Genomic DNA, 27,749 nt, shown 5'->3' with positions numbered 1-27,749 from the left:
GGACTGGCCCAGAATATGGAGAAGAGAACAAAAGCAGAAGTACAAGAAGTGAAAGACAACAAGCAACACCAAGATGAAATAATTTACTGTCATCAGCACCAGGAAACCTTTATGGCTGTCAGACAAGCTCACAGCAAAGCCTCTGTGCATCTTTGACCCCAACTCACTTTGCGCAGACTCATCTGTTTCTTGTAGAAGTTGTCCCACTCCCGTTTCCGACGCTCATCATTGTCTTCATCCCAATTCCCACTGCCCTCTTCATCATACCTGGGTAAGGCAGGAAAGCAAGAGGAACAAGCAGTTTTGTAGCTGCAGCATGAACTGGGGGACAAGTTTGGGAAGCCACCCTAGTGATGCATCCAACATCATTTCTGAACATGTCTTCACTTTGAGTTTCTCCACCATTGCCCAACCAGGACAGCAGCGAATGTCCTCCAAAAATTCACAGCATTTGTTAATCCCAAAAAGTAGTAGGCAGTGGCATGAACTAAGAGCATGTAACTAGTGCCCTGAGAATGGAAGGCTCCATTTCAGCAGCTCTGCCAGATGCTCCCAGGGGGTTCAGGAGTCACTACCCCATCTGTCAGTCCCTCCAGCCCTCGGAGCAGAGATGGCAGAAAGGGCACAACATCCATTCCTCAGTCTCACTTATTCATAGGCTCCTGCAATAAATGAAATCTCTATCTCTACTACACTGAAATGCAGCAGCTGATCCTCACCAGATGTAGCCCAGGAGTTCACTGCCTCCCACATCTGCTGAACTTACAGGTGTCACAAATCTGAGCTTTAGAGCTGCTATCAATTGCAACTTCCAAGGCAAAACTACAATCAGATCGTGGAAAGGTTCAGTAAGCCAAGTGGCAAACACTGTTCTGTACCAACAGCATTAGCTGTGACTTCTGAGGTCCTGAGACCAAACACAGGCTTAGGTCACAAGTCGTGGTTTTCTCTGACTCGGCTGGACTTGGCCAAAGAACAGAGGTACCAATCTCGAGCTTTTTAAAGTAAAGCAGAGGGCCTGGCCAGCCTACAGCACTGTGTATCCTGGCACAGCTTCATGGGCAGTGCCAGCACAGAAACTTCATCCTGACACAGCTGCACAGTCACTGCAACTCTGCCAGAGAACAAGGGGAAAGAGAACTTGTCACCTCCACACTGCCAAGCATTTTACAGAATTCATCATATTTCCCACTGCACATCTTCTTTTTGCTGTCAGCCTGATAGAAAAATGCAACAATCTGCAGAACAATCTGACACTGGCACTTCATAACATCCTCTGTGGTGACTAAGTCCTGTCAGTGGCCCCTGGCCTGCTGGCTCACAGACAGCTGCGTTAAATCAGGAATGAACTCTGGACCATGTCACCTGGGTCTCAACTTTAAACATTTTTGATCCTTGTGACTATGAGCAGGCTGAGTCCACTTGCTGCTTTCAAAAATTTCAGGCTAGTTTCTTGAGCCAATTACATTGTGCAGGGCAATTCTTAGCTCTGTCAAAACAGCTTTTGGTTCTCTGGGACACGAATGTGAACAAGGCTGCCAAAGTGTGTGGAAAATGAAATTCCAGCTGTGGCTGCCAGAAAGTTACAGAAGAATACCATCCACACAGAAACATGTGCTGAAAATAGGAGTGTCTGGGCCTGCAGCTGGTGGATGCTCTTTTCTCTGATGGCTCCTGTGAGATGAGTGTAACCTCCCTAGTACAGACCTGCTGAAGCCTCTGCAGCCTCTCCTCCCGCCCTCGTACAGCTCTGGGTCGTAGCTATCCCAGGAGGTCCCCGTGGGCCCGATGCAGGTTTTGCTCCAGCTGTTGCTGCAGCGTTCCAGTGCCTCCAGTTGCCTTTTCACTGCCCCTGGGTTCTTGCAGAAGTCACAGCATTTGTTGCAAGGTGGGGTGACATCGCCGAAGTACTTCGCTATGGCAGCGTGGCGACAGCTTGGAAACACAAGGCAAAATCATCTGGTTATCACTTCTACCCACAAAAACTGTACCCTCCAAATGCAGGGTGTCTTTAGATACAGATTTGAGTATTGTTTTTTCACAGAGAATGACTATTCCAGCAGGAATCACAGGGTTTAATCCCCAGAGCAGAATTTGGGTTCTGTTCCTGGCACCTTGCTTCAAGTCTCTCTGCCTTCACTTCCCCATCAGTGTTAATCTCTTCTGCTAAACCCTTTCAGATCTTTGAGATCTGCAAAAGGAACAGTTGATTAAATATACAGTTATTAATTTTGTGTCACTGCCTAAATATATTCCATGTCCTATCAGGATAGCTGTAGGTAAAGAGGCCCCATTGATCACTACACCTCAGAGTATATCTCACATTGAAGAGCTTCTAGGTTTATTATTTGTGATTTGAAAGCTAAGAAATATATATTTGAAGACACAGGAATGTAAAGAAAGTCGCAGAAATAGAGTCCAAAGTGAGGCCACAAGGGAGTACTATTCAGATAACACAGCCTGGATCTTGATGGGTTCATACATGCTCCAGATCAGCACCCAAAGTTTGAGTGGAGTCAGTCCTACATGCATGAAAACAAGTTAATTTGCTCACACAGGATTGCACAACCAGTTTACCAGGATTAGCAAACCAGCCATGAGAAGATTATTAGATTCTTCCAGAAATTTAAAAATATTTTTGGCAGGCATCAGTGTTTTGGGGTACATAAAAAAGAATTTGGTGACAATATGCTCACTAGAAATACAGGCAGGAAGTAATTTCTCTTCTAAAACACTCCCTAACTTAAACCAGGGAATACAATGATTTTGCCAAAGAACGATCAGGCAGTGACTCTCCCCCCCTTTTTTTAAAGAAAGCATAATTTAGAGGAGATTTTTAAAACTAAAGTTTCTCAGCAGAGGTGGCTGGTTGTATGTTAGTCAAAATGCTGATAATAAGTCTAAGAAAACATTCACTTCATTGGGCCTTTAGAGATCAAATCCTGCAGCCAAGTGGGAACAAAATTTACTTTAGAAGAAAATTATTTCACTACAAGGAAAAACAAGGTGGAAATTTTTCTTCACTACCAAGGTGCTTCCCAACTTCATCTGCAGAAAGTGGGTCACAGAGGGGAAAAGTAAGAGAGCAAGCATCTCATTTACTCTTATTCTAAACCCTTTAAGGCACGTCAAAACTTGCCAGAGATCTAACAAACACAGTTTTCTTCTTCACTTGTGTCTGTGTGTGTCTGGAGGGAACACAACTGCACGTTACCAAAGCATCACAAACAAACCCTGTAAGGGTTTCGCTGCAGTGGCTGCTAGCTCACTCCTCACAGCCTGGGAGGTTGATCTGGAAGGCAGCACAGCAGCAGGGCACAGGTTCCTGTCCCCAGCAGCCACCTGAGTGTGCTGAAGTGCCAGGGAGCTGGCAGTGCCCAGGCAAGGGGCTGCAGCAGGGTGCCTGCAAAGCCTGGAGAGGCTCCCACAAAGCTGCCATTCTATCCCCCTGCAGAGCCACACTGACTCACTCTGCTCCTGCACTCAAAGAGCTCCTTTCACACGCAGGGGAAGGGTGGGGGGACCGAGATGGGGGCAACACATTCGATACCCTTGTCCTGCCTTTCCACAAGAACTACTGGTGCTGCCTGGCTTGCCAATGCAACGTGACTACAGAAATGTCAGCGAGCTGCAAGTCAGCTTTTTGTTTCCCCAAAAGAAAACAGGCAGGCATTCTCATTAGTCTCTGTCTCTTCCCCTCGCACGCACTGATCTGTATTAGAGTTAAGTGAGGCATTCAGTGAGGGACAAGCCTTCTCTCCTCTCCTCTCCCACAGCTCACCAGGCTTATGCTGGGGAGGGATAGCCACACACACACCTCTGTCCTTTAGAAACCCCAGGGGAGGGCTTTGGTGGAAGCAGAGATCAGCTGTGAGCTCACTGGAATTTAGAGTTCCAGTTTCCAACTCATCAGGCTTGTAAAGCCAAGCCCTTTCCACACAACCTTCTGTAATTGCCCTTTTCTTCCTGAAGAATTACCCAGATTGGGGCCACAGCCCCACTGTAGCCAACGGTGTTCAGGAGTTGGGCCATAACAGAAATTCAGTTGCAAAACTAAAATTGCAATCCTGTAATTAGGGTCAAAAGGCAAAAAATGAAGTTACCAACAGGGATGCTGGGGTTAATCACTGGATTAATGCTTAACACAAGAGTTCCTGCAAGATAGTTGGTTATGCATTAACATGTGAGGGGAAAGCTTCCCCTGTCACACCAACACCTTACTAATGCCCACGAGATGGAAATGATTTACATAAATTAATGGTAGTTTGTATTATTATACATGTCCTAAAATTATTGCATCTTTTAAATATGCAACTGTATTATTTGTCCCCCTTTGTCCTTCAAAAAGAGTGCGTATGAGCTGACCACTGGTCTCTAAAATATCTAAATAAAATCATTATGTCATTTCAGACATCCCCTCCCCCCTCATCTGACATTATGGAATGGGATGAAGAGCAAATAACAATGAGGTTTATTAACACATTTTTGTCTGTGGCAATACATTTCAGGAAAGTGCTAAACTGACCACAAAACAGCTTGCACCTGTGTAGTTATGGTAATTCTTGTTTTTATACACCACATAAAACAGGAGCCCCATTCCTGCAATTGGGAGAAGCAGATGGACAGCCAGAGAAGAAGCAAAGCCACATATCCTAAAAGAAGCTCTGCCTCTCCCAAAAAAACACTAGAAAAAAGCATTCCCTTGTATAAGACAAAGGGTACAGAGCCTCATCAGAAATAAACAACTCAGCAAGTCTTGGAATAATCTGAAGTGAAAGGGTTAAAGAAGATAAAAATCATATGAGGGCAAATTAGTTATGCAGTTTGTCAAGTGAAAGGCACTTAATGAGCTTTATCAAATGGAAGAGCAAGTCATGAGGTTTATGAGAACTTCTAATTTTGCACCTGTCTGAAGGATTGTGTCCTTTCTTCATCACCCGAGCTTCACCCTCTGAGACAAGACAGTGACAGTCAGCTGTCCCCAGAACACAAGAAGCTAAAAGCTCAGCATCAGGAGAGTAAATGACCCGGCCAAGGACACGGAGCAAATTCACCATCCCAGCATCAAATTCACCACCCCAGCACTGTCCCTGCTCGTGGCAGGTCTCTCACAGTGCTGCACTGTCCTTGTGAATACTTGCTCTGCCCTTTCAATGGGCACAGGAGAAAAGCTCCTTCACCAGGAGCCGGAAGGAAACTGGGCAGCATAAGAAAAGTCAACTCGCTTTAACATCGCCCCTAACTATCGCAGGCAGGGGATCGATTCAAGTCGCAGGCCAGAAAAAGGCGTCATTCGAAGGTAAAGAAGAAACTCGTCTCTCGGAGGAGATGCACAGAGGAAGCCAGCAACAAGTGCCGGCCCTCGGGCGCCCCGGGGAGCTGGCAGCGGCTCCGGCTCAGCCCGCGGTGCCTCCTCTCCCTCCCTCTTTGGCACACGTGTAACACGAAACTTCGCATCTCCACGACAACCAGCAACAAAAAAAAAAAAAAAAAAAAAAAAAAAAAAAAAAAAAAAAAAAAAGGCAGAGACAACAGCTGGCTGTCAGCAGCGGAGCAGAGAGGAGCCGAACGAGCAGCGAGCCGCAAGCCAGAATGAGGGGAGAGATGACGTGAAAGTTTAAGAAGACGGAAAGAACAACAAGAAGCGGAGCTCGCGGTCGGGGTAAGGCTGAGCTATCGCCGCTCCTCGGTCAATGCCCGCCGCTGCTCAGCGAGGGGCTGCAGCCTGGGGAGCTCCCCCTGCTCGGGCAGGCACGGAGCAGAGCTTGGGAGGCGGAATTTGCTTGCCAGGGACAGCGAGGAGCGAAGGGGGCAGGAGAAAAGCTTTTAATGGGATTGCGGAGAGCTGCGCCGCAGCCGCCCTGTAACAAAAGGAGCCCGAGCGGGACCCTGCAACTCCTCTGCCGGTGACAAAGGCGGGCTGCTCGGCTTTCCGTACAGAATGTGTGTCCCGATCTGCTGCGGACCTGGTACACAAATAGTTGGTGTGGACGAGGCAGCTGGGGCCAGGCTGTGCCTGCCCTTAGCGGGGAGCACAGGCAGGCTGGAAACCCGAGGGTGCCAGCCACAGCTTTTCCCGGAGCTCCTCCCAGCTGCAGCTAAGTTTTATCCCCCAAATCCTGATGCAGAGAGCTTAGAAAACAAACCCCGGTAGGGGAACTGGCACGCTGTGCAAGTTAAGCATCTGTGTCCAATAGAAATAACCAGGAAGATTTTACGGAGTTGCTAATGAGAACATTTAAAAAAAAAGAATAATTCAGCCAGTGTATCAGGCACAGATGCTGGTTTAGTGTTCAAAGCAGCGTGAGAATCCACTGCTCTGAGAGACTCGTTCATGTACATACACAGCTCATGGTTTACAGTAACCAGACTGTGAAGTTTGAATGCAGTGAGAAGGGAAGGAAGAGTAAAAGGATCACCTAAATACATGAAATCATACAATAGAATCATTTAGGTTGAAAAAGACATTTTAGGCAATTCTGTTTTGGCTTAGGCTTTGGTTTTACAGAGGTGTCCCACCTGTGCTCCCACCTCTGTTTTGCTGTTGGGTCTAGGAAGAGGGGCTGGTAATGGAGACTGGCCTTATAAATCCCCATTTTCTGCTCTCTGAAGCTGACTTCTCTGTTTGGAAGTTCCAAACTGAGCTGCAGCTCAGCTTCCAGCACTGAGCTGAGACCCCCTCAGCCTCTGCTCAGATCTGCACGGGCAGTCAGCTGTTTACAAACAGGAGCAGAAAGCAAATTCTCACAGGAAAAGGTCTTCCCAATCCTACACATGCCTGTAGGGAGGAATGTTAAGGATCAGGTATTTCCACTTCTCTCCATTTCCATTAACCAGGAATGGAGGGCAGGTCTTTCTGACCTAGGTGTTGTACAAACATGGAATTGGAACCGCCTGAGTGAGGAGATGTAGTAGTTCAGACCCACACGCCTCCAGCCTGGCCCTAAAGCTCAAGGGGATGGAGGGAAGTTTCCACCCTGCTAAGGGAGAGTCTCTCTAGGTTGGTTGTTGAAGTTAAGAGAGTTTCTTAAATAAAGCATGTGAAAAAACAAAGTTTAGTGAAGCAACAAATTAAAAAAATAAGGAGGGAGGAGTGAGGGGAGAAGGGCAGGGGAGAGAAGGAGGTAGAGAAACATGCCAAATTTTCCTGGCCAAAAGAAAATCTTAATGGGTTTGGCTGGGGGCTTGTCCAGCTGCAGCCATGCTGTTCATGTGTGGGGGGAGAGGCACAGCAATGTGAAACACATGTCTGGATAAAAGCAGCAGGACATGGCTTGTGTTACAGCTGTCACAGTTCATGGGCCTCAGCCTGAGTGCAACCAACAGTGGGTGTGGGAATGAAGGTACAAAATAATCCAAGTTTGATAGAGCAGCTCCTCTCTGACAAGCCCCTGAGCACAGAGCCTGCAGTGGGCCAGAGGCACCCACTGGACAGCAGGGGCTGGGGAGCAGCACCCACCCTGCACCTCCCTGCAGCCTCTCCCCATTACCCCATGCAGCCACAGCTGATGAGCCTCCAATCAATTCCTCCTGAGGCAGCAGCTGCTGCAAATTTTGATTTTTCAGTTCCTACACCCCAGTGGCACCTTTACTAGGATTAGTCCAGGATATTTCAAAAAAATCAAAAATGCTTGTAAATTTAAGAGACTTGTAGATGTGAGATCAAGGACAGGGCACAGAGGTGGCTGTTAAAAGGTGGAGGAGTTTCCATCACTCTCAGGGCATCCAGATGCTGGACTTCAAGAACCAACTACTGAAAGATCCCACTGTTTGTGAAGTCACTAAAAGGCTTTCACAGGCACATAGCAACCTCTCAGTCAGCTTCCTGGGAAATGGATATTTTGCTAATATTAGAATAGACTTTCAGGCTAGATTCAAGCATCACCAACCCTAAAAAAAGTTCTCTTGTAGAAGAGCTACAGGTTTATTTTTAAAATTGACCTTTTTCTTTCATTGGATGGCTCCGTGTTTTGGTTTCCCCACTTCAGTGAGGAATTATGGGGTTTTGTGGACATGTTTGTAGGATGGACTGGAGAAAACCAGGGTGATCTGCAGAGGTGTAGAGACTCCTAGCTCAGTGCCCCAGTGGGCATCTCTGCTACTGAAACTGGGAATTCAGTGCCTTTTTACCATTAATCTAATATTAGGTTGTAGGGAAGAGAAGGCACATTTAAGTGCTGCCTCAAAACCCATCTCCAAATAGCGGGTGGTAGAGATGATAGGGTATTCCAGCCAAAGGGTGACCCAGGCAGGGCAGCTTTAAAAATCTCAGGAATGTGTGTCCTTCTGTTCCAAACCAACTGACAAAGTCCCAGCTTTTCTCCCATGGCATTGAGCTACAATTTACCAGTTTGGGTGTGTGCTGTTCAAGGGCTGAATTCTCTTGATACTGGAAAGTATTTTCATCTGCTTGGGAATGAATTATAGGTCTGTCTGGCTCTGTGCACTCCTGTTTTAAGAAAAATGGGCTTGTCTGAACTATAGTTAAGATTCACATGGCTGGTCAACTATAGTCATGGCAGCAAACACTGCATTAACAATGATGAGGGAAAACCATGCACTGATAATACAACTGCATTTCTATGGCCCTTTTCATCTCAGCAGTACACTAAAAGCTTAGAACAATAAACAATCATGCAGGAATTATGACACGTTATGCCAAAATGCATCCACACTGTAGGCACACCTAGCAACCCAGCATTGTTTGAGAACAGGAAGCACTGCAGACCTTATCCATATAAAATCAGAAGGACGTTTCAGGGACCAAGAACAAAGCTGGTATGTTTAAAAACTGGCCAAGCCTTCATGTTCTTTAAAAAGTGGCCAAGTACAGTCAGAGCTTATTTTAGAGTTTTAGACCAGAATAAAAAGCATCCCCTCCGCTTTGGCTGCTTAGCACCCTCCTTCCATGAGGTTGGGCTTGCCTTGTAAGATTTCCTACCAGATAAGCCCCCACAATCCATACAGGCTTCCCATCCCTGTACAGGTCCAATTTCAACCAATTTACTGGACTAGTCTGAGTAAGAGCAACACAACAGTTGCTTCTTCAGAGCCCCAGTCTTAAGGAAAAGACAAGGTTCCAATGAGACTGTTGCTGTGGCATTCTACTTGATGGGAACATCAGAAGGTTCTGCTTTCTAAGATCTCTGGAGCAGTCTTGCTGTGGGCAGTGGGCAGTGGAGAAGAGCCAACTCACTGTCACTGGGACTTGCTGCATTAGGACTAAAGGCATTGGCAGGTTCTTGTTCCCCTCAAAATCCTCCCCTCCAAAGCTCTATCTCCAATTTTAGGTTACTAGAGTGACAAACTTACACAAGCACAGTAAAACTAATGGATCAGGATTATGGCAAGAACAGTATGAGAAGCATGGTTGAGTTAGGAGCAAATAAGAGTGGAAACCACATTTGCATCTATTCTAAACAGGTTCAGTGAACAAAGTGTACAAAGTACTGAGCAAAATAACGGCCAGTTCAGTTTGTAACTGCAAAACCAGGGACTTGTTGCCTTTCTATCTAAAGATTCCCAAGCATGCTGGAAACTTGAACACCCAACAATTAACAGACAAATCTCTGATGTGGTTCCATGCTCTGCTGTCTTGCAGAGATGAAGTCACCCAACAGTGGGATGTGATGACTTACCCAAAGTCACACAACCAGGGAGCATCACTGGTAGGCCAGGGAGACTGCCTGTATTTACTAACTTGCAGTCCTGGGACTAAACCACAAACTTAAATTTGTGTTTTTTGCACTAAAAAAGGCTGCTCAAATACCCCCAGGCTTATGCCTAAACAAGTGTCTCATTCTCAGCAGTAAATTTTAGCTCACCCACTTCCTACAGTTCACCTTTGGATTGCAACTGTGTCCACACAGATCAGGACAGACCAAAAAACCCAAATGCAAAAATGAAAAACCAAAATGTACAGCAATTCTAAAAGACTCACAGCAGCCTCACCAGCTTCAGGCAGACACAGAAATGTGAGACCCCACTGTACATGGTCACCCCAAAGCTCTTTCTCTTGGAAAAAGAAGCCTCCACATGCAGCCAGTTGACAGCAAAAAGGAACCTTGATGGAAGCTTTTCTCTTGAATGTCTAGATTGAGGCTCTTTAATGGCTTTATTCTCCAAGGGGCTGAGCAGTCAACTTCTTTAAGTGCTTCAGCATGGCACGAGTCCATTAAAACAACTTAGAAAGATAATTTCAGTGCTATTATGGCAATTTTCACAGCTTTCTTCAGTGGGCACAGCAAGATGAATCTGCATTAGTGCTTTCTGGGAATCTAAATCTATGTAAGTCCTAAACACAGGACATGCACTTTGGTTTTACAGGGTCATGTAATCCTTGCAGTTGAGCAGCACACCTGCAGCTGTTTGCCATTCCCCTGCATCATTTCTGTGCTCTGTCCTTTCAACCAAGGCTAATAACTCATGGCAGAATGGGCCTTTTTTTTCATCAAAACCAAGTAAACCCAAATTAAATGATTTGATTTTTTTCCTTCCTCCTGCTGGGCCTTGCAACATTAGAGGGCAGAAAGGTTTAATGATCTAGTTCCACTGGCATCACTGATTAGATGAGTTCTTTCTTAAGTAAAAACCATGAATTTCAGGTTGCCACCCCATGCCAGCAGGATGTCACAAACTGTCTGTGACAAGACATCGTGTTACTTTCTTTTCTGTGTGAGATTCTAATCTTGCCTCTCTTCATCTGATTTTCACTTCACGTGAGCTTTAACTACAGCTGTGGAGCACAATTTCCTGACATCAGTCTGACAGTGTGTTATGAAGACCACACTGCACTGTGGTCATTCAGGATTTTTTCCATGACATGGATGAGTTACATGAGCTCTGCTGCCCTACAGCCAAATCTCCTCTGCTCTAGAGGGTTCCCATCCTCAGTGGGTGAAGTTTTGAGGAAGGACAATGATGAGCAAGAAGAAATTCCCAACTGAGGAAAACACTGGCAGACAATTATGTTTGCTACAAACCCCTGAGAATATCTGAGGTACTAACTCAAGTGGCTCTTCCAGGCTCTAAAACATCCTGAAAGTAAACTGTCAGTTAAGGCCCACAACCTTAAGTTTCAAACCTCTTAAGACTTCCATGTTTTAATAATAATGCTTCAACTGAATATCCTGCACCACCTGGCCTTTACTACGGCTGGTGACTGGAAGCTTATTTAAACACAATATAATAAAACAAAAGGAATTAATTCTCACAGCTCCACTCTGTTATAGTAATTAATGTCATCACCTTTGTGTTGTAAATGAAGCAGATGCATAAGACAACTGGTTTAAATCACACTATCCTTACCCTTGTGCTCATCTCAAAGGTAAAATCTTGGTTCCACTGAAATCAATTGGGAAAATGTCACATCAAAACTAGTCCTGAACAAAGATTTTACATCATAAGTAGAATGGAACATACTACTACCATTAATGTAACTGACTTTCTTGGGGGAGTTTTACTTTTTTCCTTTAACAACTATTTTATTCTTCACCCTTTTACCTTGCTGCAGAAGCAGAAATCCCAAAGCAGAGAGCCCTTGGAAACAGCAGAAAGTGCAGTCAATCTGAAAAACATTTGCTTCCTCACAGGTAGGTTGGAGACTGCACCACCATCATCAAACTTTATCCCTGATATAATTCAGACCAAAGTAAACAAGCAGCATTCCTTGCAAGATTTAGAATAAAAACTCCTTCACTTAGCTCCAAGATGAGGTACCATGGGCAGAGTGGAATGTCCATTACAGAGACAGGCTTTATAATTTTTGACTAAACACTTTGCTAATCCACATGGAGTTCTGCAATCCTGATCAGTAATTCTATCCTGTATAACCAAATTTCACAAGCCTGGCTCTTATACTCCTTGCTTCTGGTGCAAGCCAAAGCATGGCATGGAAGTTTACAGCAAATTCGGTACGAGGAGAGCTGGGCAGGCAGAAACACCTCCAAAGGGAACAAACATTTTCACAATGTCAAAGCCAGAAATTTTATTATTTGAATGTTTTTATTCTAGAGCCAAGAACAGAAAATACAGATCATTTCACCTCTGCCTCTTCCACCGTCTCTAAGAATGGAAACAAACCTGAAAACCTGTTGATGCAGAATCCTGCAGCACTAAGGATAAAACAACCGTTTCTGGAGAAGCTCATTTGGGGTATGCAATCATCTGGAAAGAAATATTTAACCCTAGTCTTAAAACTGACCTTTTCAGGTCAAAAGACCACAGCTCTGCCTCTTTTCTAAGTTGCACAGTGATCTTTCTGTGGATGCAGATTTTCCATCCACCCCCATTTCTAAGAAACCAGCTGGTTCCGATTTTTATTCCTTAGCTTGGATTTTAAAGAACAAAGAAAACCCTTTTTGAATTGCATAAACATACAAAACTAATTTAACTTGGCGCTATAGTACTTAAGCCCAGCATGCAAAGGCACAGCCAAGGTCTCTCTGTCCTCAGTGTGTTTAGAAAAATTGAACTCCAAGCATCCATTTGTTTGAGTAACCAAGCCAGATATGCAATAAGGAACTAGCTGGTTTGCTCTGCAAGTGCTGTCTTGGTCACTTGGCTTTGTCTTATCACCAAGATCAAGATATTAAATTACATTGTTCAAGTCCCAAAACCCAGTGTTGCCTGTTACAACACACACAAACCAGTACATTTTGATATAGTAATAAAATAAAGAGTTATAACCCATTCAAATGTTGACCTGTCCAAACACTTGTTTTAGGTGGAACTATGGCTATTTCTCAAAAATATCCAATTCCAATTCCTGACTGAAGCAAAATTTGAAGATCCATAGGTCTCATGCCAGCTAGTTGGTTGCAATGCCTCCTAAAATCTTGTTCATGGGGTAAAAGACCAACAAATATTGATGACAAAACTGAGGCACTTTAGTTAGTCTAATAATATTTTCAGTAACAATAGCTCCTGATCATCACTCTGGGAATAAAGAAGGCCTAAGATTACTGAGCAGGGCAGGAGGGATTAGCTCCACAAGGGAGGTATCTCCCTAACAGATCCAGGGGCTTTTGCTTTGCTCATCATCAGCAGTGATGGGTGGAATCCACTGTTCATTTCATATACTTCTCTGTGGCTTAAAAAAAAAAAAAAACAAAAAAAACCCAAAACTAAATTTAACTTTCTTTATAAAATTGCGTTCATCTGTAAGAGCTTAAAAAGCATCCAGCTGTCCCTAGTGAATGCACACTTTAACTTTTAGTATCACATACAGTAAAACTGGTTAATAAAAGGTTATTAATGTTATTGTATTGAGGTAAATGCCTTTGTTTTTGAAGGGGGGTTCTGTAGCTCAAAGTGAAGAAGCCTTCAAGGGAGTCTACTTTGTGTAACTCAGTAACAAACAACTGAAGACTATGTACAGTGGAGTTCAGCACTGAGAATTCAAGTTGGGTTCGAATTGCATTTGTTTCTAGAAAGACAAGTTAGCACAACTGGGAAAAAAAATGCTTTGATTGGGTGAGAGCCAAGGGCAGGCACTGTCCAGTCTAACTCAGTGCCTGCTGGAAGAAGTGTCCTTGTAGGAGAAACACCGTTTGGACTTTGCTTAACAGTAGTTGACAAAAACACCCTCGAAGCTGGATTTTGAAATTAAAACAGAGCCAGAACACGTAGACAATTAATAGTCCTCCACCTTAGCTACTGGGAGCAAGGACTGAGACCAGATAAACTTGTTTTCCTTGTGCTCACCGGCTGTATAAGAAGGCTGGCAGCTCCCTAGCATTAGTCAGTGAAAAGGTTTATTCTCTGTTTGGTTCTCCTGCAGCATAAAGCCTGGAGAGGTCGTGACAGAATGTCTTCTGAAGGCTTTCTGAAGGAAGTTCAAGCCATTGGTGAGAAGTTTCTCCTTAAGCTCCAGAAACTGCCCAAGGCTGAGCCAGTGGAAATTGTCAGCTTTTGTGTGGTTCTTCTGTTTATTGGTGAGTTTGTGGGGGGAGGCAAAGGGGTGTCAGAATTTCTCTCCTCTCCTATGGGGGCAACTTGCTCCACAGGCTATTTAAGTGGGTTGGTGGTGTTGGCTGTTGTTTTCTAGGCTGTGCTTTAAAGCCCAGGTTAATTCCTAGGTAATTTTTTAACACTCAACATGTACCTCTACATGGTTGTAGGGCATGGCAGGAAACAGTGCAGCTTTCCCAAAAGCTCCCATTTTAAACATTAGTTAAATCAGCAATATTTTAACCAACCCAGAGCTGCTGTAATGTTCTGATGCATAGAAGACAGTTTATGACAAATGGTAGTAGAGCATCTCCCTACCACAGAAGACACTTAAGAGGGGCTCTGAATGTCATTCTTGTGTTGGCTCAGTGGAAGCCAATATGCTTCAGATGAGCCTATTTATTCTCCTCTGGTAATGGCAAGATGCCTCCTGCTGTGTGGGGATGGCATGGAAGGAATAACAACTGGATCAAGAACTGCTGGAGCAAGGAGGATGAAGTTTGTTTATACAATGGGAAAATAAGCAGGAAGGAAGACAGGCCCTGCTCCTCAAAGACAGGGCTTGCTCCCGGCCAAAGGAAGGGTGTGTATTCAGTTGGACACTCCTCCCTGGGCTGGAATTCACAATATCATACCTGCTGCTTTATTTGGTTCATCCCTACAGCTGGTTCCCCACAGGTCACGTTACCTGGCAGCCCAGGTCCAGGCTTTAAAGGAACACATGCATACACAGAGGCATGCTCACACTCTTACATGTTCTGCTGGATGGAACATGTCATCCTTTTCTACTCCAGATAAACTAACATATCCCTGCCAACACCAGCCATCCTAGCTAGAGTAGAGGACAGTAAGTTAGGCCACTGTTCTGTGAAACAAACTCCTGCATTTGAAGTATCTTATTTTTTCAAGCTAAATACAGAAGAGTAAATCCAACCCAGTCATAAGTCTCTATGCTTAAAGAATATGCTGAACTCACTCTTCAGAAATACAACTGCCAGAAATACCAACTCTCTCAAGTCTGGTTACTCAAAAATCCAAAGCTGGACTTTCATCCTTTCCAGGAACATAGCTGTGCTTAGGTACTGCATGTCAGCTCCTAAACAACAGCCCATTAAGTGGCTAAAGAAACCCTCATGTGGTTTGGAATGTAGCACTTAAGGTCTCAAAATGTCTGGTAATGATTGTCCAGATTAAATGGAAAACCAATACAAAGGAGCAGGAACTTAGGAGGAGGAAGATGGGGATATAGGGCAAAACAAATTCTCAAGGAACCAGGCTTTGCTCATTTTGCTGCTCCCCAAACAATTTGGAGGAGACACAGGGTTACTCTGCAGGGATTGCTCCTAGGCTATGAAGCAATATTCCTTGTTTCTCTTGCAGTTACTGTGCTGGTGCTCACGATCATTGCCTGCAGTTGCTGCTGCTACAGCTGCTGTGGCTGTGATGGACGCCCTGATCCCAGACACAGGAAGAGCCAAGTCCGCCCAGCTGCCCATTCATGAAGTGACACAACCTGCTATCGAGGACATGCCTGGACATCATGCTTCAGTGCTATGGGAATGACTTTCCACACTAGCCCACTGAAAATGGCAATAACAATATTAATTAACATGACTCAAAGGACCAGAAATCACAGCGTGGAATTTCTTCTCTCTGTAACAGCCACTACTGTGACCAGAAAGGTAAAGCTCCTTTATCATCACTGTGTCCCTCTTCTGGGCTGGGATGGGGTGGTAGGGCATGGACACAGATTGCTGAGAAAAGAGAGAGCTTTTCCAAAGATAGCCCCGCAGCTGGACCAGCTGAGGATTCCCCCTGGGACACAGAGCCATGGAGCAAAGCAGAGGCCACGCACAGAGCCACACACGGGGCACTGCCTGCTCTCCTCACCAGAAGGATGGTACTGGGTGTTAGCAAAACCCATTGACACCACTGGGAGGTCAAATTGCTCAGGTCATCGTGGATCAAGGCTAAACCTGCTGCAGGAGACACATTTAGCTGAGATATCTGCTGAAAACAAATGGTGGACCCTCTCATCCAGATGTGCCAGCTGAGGCTCTGAGTACAGCTGGTAACAGCTGCCCCTGGTGTCGTTTCCTTGGTGATATGATGATGGGAAATTGCCAAAGAAGAAAACAGATCATGTGGAATACTCTTTGTAAATAGAAACATGAAGGCAAAAGGGAAAAAACTCACCAATCCTATGGCTTATTTTGATCATTCTCTGCTCAACATACTCCCTCTCCACCCCCTGTGGTTCCACTTTTCTGCTTATTGCAGATGAATGGTTCTTGCAGAGCTTGGGAACTCCAGGAGATGAACAAATCCTTACTTGAGGGATCTGTGTGCCTGACTCCTGCACTGTGTGCAGTTTATTTCAGTAGACATGAACATGATGCCAGGGGTGTGTTTATGAGCAAGCACAGAGGCATTTCGGAGGAGTGACACGTGATGGGAGCCATCACTTCAGGGTATGTGTGCAGCAGCTGACAGCGGGCACTGTGACAGAGCAGAGCCAAGAATGGGCTGTTGGGCTGGAGTTAACAAGTGCAAATAAATCCCTTTTCCATGCTGCAGCCACTGTGTACGTTTGGTTTACACTCTGGTGAACTTCCGAAAGGGATTTACGGACATACAAGGCTGTGGCACAGCACAAGAAGGCCACAATTCTGTACTAAACTCTGAACCACTGGTGTTTCAGCCCCAAATGGGAGACACACCTTTGTGAGAAGGTATAAACAATTATATGTATGTAGAGAAGTCATCTTTTGCCTCTGTATCCCATCTAAGTGTATGTAAAAAAGTCAACATCGAGCTATGGAGAACAGAATCATCAAGGATTTAACAATGGGTTTTAAAACACTCTTTACACTTCAGGAGGTACAGAAAATAAAGAAAACTCTGTAAAGATATGTATTTTCTCTGTTGCCTGCACCCATATTAGTAAAAGGCACATTACATCAGCTTCTTATGTATTTAATGCACTTTATTTTTTGCCAGCAAACTGGATCTAGGTATTTGGTATTTTTGTACTGCTGCACGTTGGAATATATCTGCAGCCAGAGACACAGTGAATAGTCTAAGAATTATAAGAAAAATAAAATTCCTGAAATTACCAGTGTTACTTTTAAATTAATAAAAAGCAAAACTTTCCAGTAGAAAATGAGGATGTTCTTTAGAAATAAGTATTTGAGCTTCAACTCGACAACTACCAAGAGCAGTCTGCACTAGCATGAGCTACTGCATGCACAGTTATATTGAGACAACAAAGTGTAAAGAAAAAAAAAAAAAAAGAAAATAAATAGAAAAATTTTATTATGCAATCCCAAACCTTTCACTGCCAACCAACATGTTAGGAGGAAACAATCTCAAGCACAGCATCAATTTAAACATTCAGAGGTGCATCACAGCAACGTCCTGTCACATAAGCCTTTTTTCACTCACAAATGAGTGGCAATCAAAGTGACATTAGGAGCCTCAGTTTTGCAGAGACAGACTCAACAGATGTTTTTGTATCTAGATTAAGTCACGAGACCCGGGAAAGAACAGAGCTCACTTTCTTTCCAGGCTTGTGCTAGACAGTGCCAGCTGCAGACATGGACAGCATCCCATTGAGGGCTGTTCCAGCAGCACGGAGCCAGCCTGTGCAAAGGCAGGGGAAGCTTGGCAGGCTGGACACACACCAAGGGCTGACAAGCTGCTGTCACTGAGAGCAAGCTGCCAGGCCTTATCTCAACAAGAAAAGCCACAAATGTATGTTTCCCAGTGGTGGTACAAGTTAAACCACTGACAGATACCAGGCAGAGGAACAAGAGAAATGGCTCCTGTCTTATCTCAGCCACTCCGAGTTCCTGAATTAGAAACAGAATAAACATAGCACTGTTAAAGAAAGGGAAGGAAAGAAAAACAGGCAATCCTCTAAAGGATTCAGGTGGCTTTCTGGAGCAGAGGACAAGCTACCATGTAGAGGGGGTCAGTTTCTACATACTTGTTTGCACCTCACAGCTTAATGTTCTGCTTTGGACTATTTTGTACCACTGCACTCAGCTGGACTATTCCTACAGCTGGGATTCAGACATGCCAGTTGTTTGCCTGATCTGCTGCTTTCTTGTATGCATTCAGGGTAGCCTGAATGATGCCAGCAAGTGCCCAGCTTCCTGCAGCTCTTCAGCTTCTGCTGACTACAAACCTGCTGGTCCCTGGGCCCCTGCTCAGCACTCACACAAACTTTTGTGTTTTGGCTTTGATCAGTACTCAAATACAGGCACCTATAGGGAGCAGCAGTGAGGATGGATCCTCCTGTTTCAACCTGCAGAGGGAAATTCAGAAAAGCACAGAATAAGGCAAGGCTGCTTCTAACATAGCAACTGCCATTCATATTGTGAAAGCCTAGGAGGAACTGCACAGGAATACTGTTACTTCAGTTGTAATAATAAAAAGTGTTGAAATTGTTTCTTTCCCTGAGGAACCTCAAAGATCCAACAAGGCCAACCCCTGCAGCAGAAGTGGTTGAAGTTCTACTGATGACTTAATGGAATAGCTTCTGTTCTGTAACATTATCCCTCTGGTTTGCTTGGCTTGTGAAAAATAAGTTTCCTTTTACACACAGGCACTCTCACACACCACAATCCTCCTTCTCCTGTCCCTCCTCTCTCCAGCACCATCCCTCTGGTCTTCTCCAGTCAGGAAAGTGATGAAGAGTTTTATTGCTGCTCACAGCAGTGCAATGCTCTGGAATGGGTTTATCCACCTAAACTGTCAGAATGAATTTTGGACTGCAGGGCAGTCCTGCTCAGCTTCACTCCAGTCTCCTACTGGAGCTTGGAACACAGACCCAGTTGGGATCCAGAAAACACAGCCCTCTTCTCTCCACCACATCCTGCAGCCTGCCCCAAACAGGGGCCACAGTGCGCCTTTACAAGCCCTGCAACAGCTGTAGGAGTGGAAAAAGCCATGAAGAGAAAGAAATGTCTGAGGAGCAGCTGAATTAGGACTTTTTAGTTAGGTTCAATGCCTTTGATTTGATTAGATTAGCCACACCTTTGCAGGAATTAATCAGCTGTTAATCATTTACTTCAGCTCAAAGAGGCAACTTCCAGGCTACCTCTGTAAGTCTCCAAGTACAAGGGGTCCCTCACCACAGGCCAAGATCTCTTGGAGGGGTGAAGAGGAGGCAACAGAGGAAACACCTACTACAAATCACAACAGCACCAGGTATTTATAAAATATCATACAGCTCTCCTGTTCTGGGAGGTGAACTGCACTTAGCAAAAGAGACAGGAACTTCCTGGGGTGTGCAGTCCCACAGGATTTCTGCCTTTGGGTCTGTGGAACTTAAATCTAGGCTGCCTCCTTTTTGAAGGCAAAGGAATCCAGAACAGCTTTGATGTCCTGTGTGCTGGTTGGTTAAAGACTAAGCAAAGTGATTTGCCATCTACCCAGAAAACAAACAATGAACTGAACAAATCTGGCTGTTGAGAAACAAAAACTTCAGCAAGTGTGAGCTTGTGCTTCAAGTCAAATCCAGCCTGCTGAGGATGAAACACTTTACAGGTATAATTCTTTTTCTTAGAGTATGGAGGATACAGACATAAGAGGCAGAAAGTCAAGAAACTTTTCAGAAATAACCAATATCTCTTTCTGTATTACATCTGCATAGTCACATTTGCAAGGAAGTGTGAGATAGTCCATCCTTTCCCTTGAGAAGCAAGGAAGCTTTAGTAAAACCACAAGATGCTCACAAAGAGATGCTGGATGTTTTTTAGAAAGCTGACTGTGAAGTCATTATTCAAAGTATCAGTGAAAGAGCAAGTGAAATCCCAGTTTAAATTATTACTGGACCTCCTTGTAGGAGGAAAACTTATGTTTCTATTGCAGAGTAACAGAAACCATTAATAAAGCAAACTCCATTAGCAGGACACCCTTTTAAACATAACTGGACTATTCTAAGCCTATGGAAGAAAAGTTGTACGTGATCCTTGCTTATTACTGGTAGAGTTTTTTGCTTGTTTGTTTTTAAATAAGTGTTCATTTAAGCTCCATTGTGTCCTCAGAGTTTAAGACCCCAACTCTCCCTTTTAGAGATCCTTCCAATAGTATCAAGGAATTTCTCCCACTGAATACTTGTCTTTCATGTATAGGCTGTACAGCTGACAAAGTTTATACTGAATATGCTGGAGAGACACTGTATTATTGAAAATATTGATACGCTATGATTAAAATAAATCTCAACTGCCAAAATGCTGTAGAGCAAGCAGCTTTTCCTCTTTACATCTCCACAGATCTGATTGTTAAACCAGTCTCAGCTGTATTTCCTCTAGTTTCTGCTCCCATTTCTGTCAAGGGTGACCCTCCCTTTTGGAGGGGGATGCCTGCAGGCACAGACACCATGCATACCTGCACTGGTTTTGGGGCTGTGGCTGAGGGTATGGAGAGAATACAAGACCTGACCCTGTTGTTGTTGCCCCCAGCAGGGTGGAAGCCAGGATGTCACTCGAGCAAGACGCATCCTCAGATCTGCAAGACCTGAAGAGATTGATTGCAACAAGTGACTGGGCTCTTGGAGGGCTGGTGGTGATTTGCATCTTCTGTTTTGTTTTTATTGCTCTCATTTTATTTGCTGCTATCTTTGGGTGCTGCACATCTCCAAGGCACAGACGGGATGGCTCATAGCCAGCAAAGTGGGGACACAGAACTTGGTACAACTGAGCAAGAACCAGCCTGATTGTGTTCATAGAAAACTCTCATCTCACCCCCTGGGTGGTTATTTCTCTCCATGAAACTTCCCTGCATCAAGAACAATGTCCCAATGCCAGCAAGTTGTTCTGCAGGCCACAGCAAACTCAATACACAAAGCTGTCTGGATTCAGGAGCTGCAACATTTGGCAAATACCAAAGTAAACTCATCTCTCAAGATTTTCATCTTTAAAGCAAAACCACCAGATAGAGATGGCAAATGGTCAGCCACCACCTAAAGCTGATAAAGATGTGTTCTGCTGCTGGAGCTTCATGGGATGGGTTTTTTTTTTCACCTTGAAAAAGGGCAGTAGGAAATTGGCCACTGAAAGGTTTGTCTGAACCCACTCTCTAAAAGTAGCTTAGACCATTGTTCTCCTGTCATACTCGGGCCTAAATACACTATGCAAAAACTTACTTGCCAGTACACAGCCTGTCTTTATTTGTTCTTAATTATAACCTTGCAAGGTTAGGTTTGAGTTTGCTTTCACTGTTTGGATAGTGAGCAGAACTGTATTAATTCAATATGTAAAAAGAAATGCAACGTGGCTTTGCTTTCCACAGCACCTCAGTCTCCTGTGGAGTTACGAGCAGGGAAGCCAGGTCAGGGGTGCTGCAATATGTGACTCTTGGATGCACACCCCATGATATACAGTTGGAAGAATGGATCAAGCTGAGTAAGGGAAGAAAAAGTCTGGGAGGGGTGATTTCTGATTATGTCAGTGATATTCCTTACTCAGATTATTACTTTGAGGGTGGTGAGATACTGGGGCAGGTTGCCTAGAGAAGTTAGGGATTCCCCATCTCTTGGAAGGCCAGGTAGGATGGGGCTTGGAGCAACCTGGTCTAGGGGAAAAGTGTCCCTGCCCATGGCAGAGGATTGAACTAGGTCATCTTAAAAGTCTCTTCCAACCCAAACCATTCTATGATTATACAAAACCCAGCCACAACAGCCATCTGTGATCTGGGAACACACCCCAGAAAGGGCAGAGCTCCTCAGACAAGTGGATGAAATTATTAGAACAAGAAGTCTCCCAGCAGCTACTTCACAGCATCACCATGACTTTGGGCAAAGAAGTGCCCCTTCATGTGTCCCAGGGCTCAGTGTTGTGCCACGCTTCAGTACAAGCAAGACTCCTATAAACCCAGGATTTGTTTGCCAAACATGACAAGGAGAGAACATCTCACCAAGGCACCAGAAAAGCAGCATGTGTAACATTCATTCTGAAAAAGCTGTCCCAGACCCACATGTGAAAAATGAAACAAAATGAAGAACTTGTAAGCATGACACACAAAGATTTTCAGTTAGTGAACATACACTGCTCTCTTCCTGGCAAAATGACAGCTTTGATGTCTGATCCAGCATAGAACAGCAATTAGTACAATTACAGCATACAAGGCATGAACTAAACCTGAACAAGACATGTTGTGGTTGCTAGTCTGCATTTAGACTGGGGACATCCATAATTTGAGTCTATTTCTGAAACATTCTAAGCACCATCAGGTCCTTCTAAGGTCAGTGAGAATCACAGACACTTTGCAGAGTGGAGATGCTGAGATTTACAGAAACATTAAATCAAAATCCTCCCATCCCATGGCTCTCTGCCCCCTTAGGAGAGGAGTGATGTACTGAAGGAGGAGAGTCAAAACAAAAGCAAATGCAACTAAGTCAACCCATCATCAAAGATGGAATATTTTAAAATGTATCACCAGAGAAGTTAAACATCCCCCTGACTTGGTCAGACTCCAAGCCCAAGGTCTCAGTTAACTCGGAGGTGGGAGTGATGAGAGATTTCTCAGGGACACATGCAAGATCTTAGCCATAACAGTTTGTTGGAAGAACAGGGCATGTTTTCCACAGCATTAACAGTGGTGTGTGTGTGAAAGAAATGCACTCACCCCAGCTCCTCGCAGAAGCTCACAATGGCATCAAAAGCTGTCATCACAGCTTTGTCAGACTCTTTTAAGGTGCCCTTTTTTTCCTGAAAATAGATGGGACAAGGAACTGTAGTCTTCAATTTAAATTTACATAGATAGAGTAACTCTAGTAATGATTAAATCCAACCCTTCTGAGCCACATGGCAAATAGCTACAGACACCTCCCTTGTCTGCTCGGTTCCTCTCTAATAGAACTGGCTCTGGTAGCCTTTGCCTTCCCTACTTCCCTTCCTTCTGCTATCCCTTGAAATGGGGCTCCACACAGCTCTAGCCTCAGAACATTTCATTTCATCTTTTCATATTCAGAGATTACTGCAGGCAAACCAGACCAGAGCCAAGGCAGTGTGATCCAGGCAGGTGGGTACTGTTCTGCAGCTCTCACCTGGATGTTGGAGAGCTCCTTCTTGATCAGGAAGCTGACTTGATCCCTGTCATTCCTTGAGTAATAGAGGCGGCAGCAGGATGGTTTCCCATCTCTCCCAGCTCTGCCAGACTCCTGGTAATATCCAGCCATTGATTTGGCAATATTCCAGTGGGCAACAAATCTGTATGTGGTAAAACAGGGAACATGAGGCTGCAGGCTTCTCAGAGCACTGCACACACCACTGTGGTGTCTGTGGGCAACAGCAAAAAACAGGGCAGCAAAACATAAAAGAGGATGGAACACAGCAAGAAGATTTGCACGCTGAAGTTTTAGTCCTCTTAACACACAAGACATGGAAAGCAGCAGAGCTGTAAGAAAACAAATGCAGCTGGACAGCACGTGAGCAGGATGCTACTCCAAATGGATAAAAAAGAATCAGCACGTGAGTATGCATGCATACAACTGTGCAGCTATGAAGACTGAGAATAAGGACACCGAATTAAGTTGTTTGGGAGATTTTACCATAAAATGCAGCATTAATAATGAAGTCATATTTATTTTGTGGGACACAACTGCACCATTACGGAACACATTTTTAAATACTTCCTTTTAAAAGGAAAGCCAAAAATCTTCATTTTGGGAAATTCCACCTCATTGTGCTTCGCAGATGAGGGCAACCTTCCTAACCAGCAAATACGACTACAGAATCATTAGTAAATTTTATGTACTCTCTGCAGGAAGCTTTTCAACACAGCACTGCAAGACTGCTTTAAACCTGCTTTTACCTGACTATTCAGCTTGTACCTGTTTTGAGAGGATTGCACAGTAATGCTGCCAATGTTTTCAAGTCTGCCTCAAAGCCAGCATGACCCAAGGGCAGGTATGATGCATATAGGTGTAGCTAAAGATTAAATGACAAAAGCAAGCAAATGTGTTTCTTCAAACAGAAACAGCCCAGGAACAGGCCAAGCAGGAAGCATCAGAGCCCTGCACAATTAAACCCCATCAGGAAGTTTGCTGAAGAAATTGATAAATAATTTTAAGCAGAACTGAATTAACAGTGAAGAGAGAGGAGCAGATTCCATCAGAACAAAAAGGGACACCACCTCTGTTTTCCCTTTTGTCCAGAAAAGTCACCTCCAGAAGTTGTCAGACCTGATCTTACTTGATAACATATGCATGCATACTCAGAAATCTGCCAACACAGAGCAAAGGCTAAGCAGCAGTGCCTTGTTAACTAGGCTTGGGTATAAAGTTAAGTAACTTTTTAAAATGCCTGTAAAGAGTAATTTTAACTCTATTCCTTGTAAACTAACCAGATTACAAGCATATTTCAGCTATATTTCACTTTTAGTCAGCCCTATACATTTCAGTCACTCTGCCTTTTTTAATGACCACCTGACAGGGCAGAGTGCTTCAGCAGGAGATTAATTCATGTGCTAGGAGACTCCTCACTTCTCTGCTTGGAAAGATGTGTCAAAGAGTAAAATTGTCTCTGCTATGGGTTCCTGTTAACTGGCAGCACAGGATGGCACAGTTGTGAACTGATGGGATTGGCTCAGTGATATCCTGCCCTTCTCTCACAGTATTCAGAGCAGCTTCTGTATGTGGATTTTAGACATCAGGTCTGTTGTGGGTGTTGTCTCAGCTGCACCTGAATTATCCCTCTAGTAAGTGATCACAATAATTACTCAGCACAGCCATATTGCAGGGCAGAGATTCTAACCCAGAGCCCTTATGGGAACAGCAATCTCAGGGGAACAGCAATGGCAAACCATGTGCAAAGTTTCAGTCCTTGGACCATAGCTGTATTTTTATATGGTTATTGCCATTTGTGAAGGGCTATTTTTTCCTCATTGCACTGCAAGAGATCTCCAAAAAAAGCTGGCTCTGACTATTTTAATAGAGGGTGGGTGAATTATTTTAGGTGCAGATTTTCTTTCCACTGCTTTTAAACAGCAGCTATTGCACTAAGAGAAGTGAAAGAGACAGCTGTGATTGCACTGAGATAGCTCGCTCAAACCCTGGAGGGTGTGGCAGAAAAGCATTCCTCCAATTTTCTTGATATTGAGGATGACTGGCAAAGAGGAGCTCTGCTGCCCTGTGTTTAATGTTTTTACAAAGCCATCCCAGGTTTTGTTTTGCTGCTTCTAAGATAAAAAACATCCAGCACTGGTTTTGTTGGTTTAAGCAAGTGTTCATCAGGCAGTTGAGTCAGGTGGATTAGGTAACAGAGCCTGAGACTTCTCCTTCCTCCTGCTCAGGTTTCAGTCTCTGATGGTGCACAACACTCAGCCTCACACACCTGACGTTTCCTTTGTCTACTCCCATTCCAAAACTGATGGTTGCAACAATGACAGGGATCTTCTCCTCCATCCATTCATTCTGGACAGAAGTCCTGTCAGCTGCCTTGAGCCCTGGGAAGGAAAAGAGAAGAAATTAAACACTACAAAAAACAGACCAAAAACAAACAAACCCCAACCCCCAAGAAGAAAAAAAAAATCCAAAAACAAAACCCCAAAAAAGCAAGAATGAAAGAAATAAGAGGATTTTCTTTCTCATCCATTCCCCCATTACAGGCAAACTCCCTCACTAAAATTGTCTGGTGTACACACTCCTCTCTTCCCAGTGTTTAAACTGGCCTGGGACCAAGCAGAAGTCAGCAGCAGCTGTTTTTATTCCAGAGGAAAAAATCTAGCTCCCCACCCGGGATAAAAGCAGTTGTTATATTCAGGCCATGAAAAATCCAACAAAACCAGCAGTTCTGGAGACAAGGGAATGCCACTGTGGTGAAGGGCCTGCACTTACCTCACAGACCTGGTGTGTGAGCATCACACAGAGTGCAGAGCATGCTAGAAAGCTTTTTTCTAGGTAGCCCCAACCCAGGTGGCAGAGTTCAGTTCTCCCAGCCAGTGATAGATGCAGACTCAGGTACCTGCATGATAGGCCTTGGCCTTCAGCCCTCGGTAGCTCAGCTCAATGGCCAGCTGGTCACACACATCCCTCATCCTGCAGTACACGATGCCACAGCCGGAGTACACCTGGGGGCAGGAGACAAAGGCCAGGACACTGCCTGAAGTCAGACAAAAAAGCTGCAAATACAGCCCCTCATCCTCTCCTAGCAGACCAATGCAAGAAGCATCTCACAAACACACCCAGGTGCAGAGGTTATATCAGAGCTGCAGAGAATTCTTTTGAGAATTAGTGTTAGAGCAGAAAATGCAACACTTCAAATGCTTCTGCTCACTCTCACAACACTAAAAGAGCAGAACATAAGGATACAATGTCACAGAAGATGTGACAAACCAAGTGGAAATGCTTGTTCGGTATTCCTAATCTATTTTCTTTTATACTAACCCCATTCTGAGGACACCTCTGACTGGACCACAGCCTCCACATTCTACCTGTTTTAGAGGAACTAAAAAACATACGTGTGCACTTTTAGATGACTTAGAAAATACATAGGAGCACTTTCCTTGCCGGGACCTCTTGATTTCCTGCCACAGACCTGTGAGGGCCCCACCAACCCCTAGAAGGCCAGGGACCATTAGGGTAGATTTTGTCCAGTTTAGTTTTCTTCCCAGAGGTACAACCTACCCCAGTGGCGCCCTTCACTTCAAGCGCCTTCAGACAGAAATCCTTCAAGTTGGCGTACGGATCAGTAAGGAGCTCTTTGAACTGCACATCATAGAACAAGTTAGATCTGAAACAAGGAGTCTTGAAGGTGGAAAGTGGCTGCTTGAGTTTAAGTGCTGCCACCACATCCTCCTGGACCTGCTTGGTGGCAGTGGCAGTCAGGGCAACGCAGGGGGTGTGGGGGATGCGGCTGCGCAGGGAGCCCAGGCGCAGGTAGTCGGGGCGGAAGTCGTGTCCCCACTGGGATACACAGTGAGCTTCATCGATGACCAGGTAGGACAGGAGGTTTCTGGACACCAGGGAGTTCAGTGTTGGCTGGAAGGAAGAGGCAGCTGCCATCTCTGGGGTGATGTACAGGAGCTTTACTTGAGGCTTCTCACTTGCCAAGTCAGCCAGGATGGTTTTCTTCTCCTGGGCAGACAGCTTGGAGTTCAGAGAGCAGGCTTTGATCTTCAGAGCCAGCAGGTGATCCACTTGATCCTAGAGTAAATACAAAATAGAAAATAAAATTAAATGGGAATAAAGAAGTCACCAGCACCAAGAAAGATTAGTAGGGAGACCCAGGTGAGGCCCCAGCTTCCACCTCCAGGATCAAATCCCAGGACAACACACACCTACAGTCCTGTTAGTTACAACTTCAATTCTAGATGCCTTTTCCTTCACTTGTGAGCTCCACCCAGCTCTTACATTCAACTGCATTTTTGTGCATCCATTCACTTTAAGACAGTCTTTTTGCTGCTAGGGAACATCAGCAGGGATCTGTGCAGAACAACTCATCACAGGCACAGTGACCTGAACACTTCTCAGTATTTACCCTATTGAGTTGTCACAGATGGAACACGAACACTCCCACCCTGCAAGAACAGGGAGCAGCTCACTCCTACATAACTGAAGAATGTCCTAACACAACTGAGACAGGACAAAATAAAGGGATCATGCAAATCACCACTGAAGCAGAACCAGAAGCATGGATGAGAATTGTGTCATGAAAACCAAGAAGAAAATGTGGCATCACATCCAGATGAACACTGGCCATATAAATTCACTTCCCTGCTCACTTGCACTTGACTAGCACCTGACATTTCAGGATGTGAAGAGTCCTGAAAAACAAGTATCTCATTATTTT

The 27,749-nt window shown here is 44.6% G+C and overlaps 2 protein-coding genes across 3 annotated transcripts in view; one reads left to right on the top strand and one right to left on the bottom strand.

The window, feature by feature from the left end:
• The window catches only part of RECQL5 (RecQ like helicase 5), a 37,825-nt gene that overhangs the window by 6,832 nt on the left and 3,244 nt on the right, over nucleotides 1–27,749 (bottom strand). For both annotated transcript variants that reach the window (XM_021541662.3, XM_077787351.1), the window contains 7 exons: nucleotides 26,585–27,103; nucleotides 25,923–26,028; nucleotides 25,293–25,404; nucleotides 23,006–23,168; nucleotides 22,585–22,667; nucleotides 1,708–1,935; nucleotides 168–267 (listed from right to left, as the gene is read on the bottom strand). In XM_021541662.3, the coding sequence (XP_021397337.2) occupies nucleotides 168–267; nucleotides 1,708–1,935; nucleotides 22,585–22,667; nucleotides 23,006–23,168; nucleotides 25,293–25,404; nucleotides 25,923–26,028; nucleotides 26,585–27,103 (1,311 nt within the window). The remainder of the gene's footprint in view (nucleotides 1–167; nucleotides 268–1,707; nucleotides 1,936–22,584; nucleotides 22,668–23,005; nucleotides 23,169–25,292; nucleotides 25,405–25,922; nucleotides 26,029–26,584; nucleotides 27,104–27,749) is intronic.
• On the top strand, nucleotides 5,550–16,862 carry SMIM5 (small integral membrane protein 5). Its single transcript, XM_021541664.3, has 5 exons — nucleotides 5,550–5,662; nucleotides 11,513–11,591; nucleotides 12,013–12,153; nucleotides 13,781–13,934; nucleotides 15,331–16,862. Exons 4-5 carry the CDS (start codon nucleotides 13,808–13,810, stop codon nucleotides 15,450–15,452), a joined length of 249 nt encoding a protein of 82 aa, XP_021397339.1. The 5' UTR covers nucleotides 5,550–5,662; nucleotides 11,513–11,591; nucleotides 12,013–12,153; nucleotides 13,781–13,807; the 3' UTR covers nucleotides 15,453–16,862.

Source organism: Lonchura striata, chromosome 19 (genome assembly GCF_046129695.1).
Source record: "Lonchura striata isolate bLonStr1 chromosome 19, bLonStr1.mat, whole genome shotgun sequence".
Lineage (NCBI taxonomy): Eukaryota > Metazoa > Chordata > Aves > Passeriformes > Estrildidae > Lonchura > Lonchura striata.
Note: the sequence above shows the minus strand (reverse complement) of the source record. Positions and strands in the feature narration are given on the sequence as shown.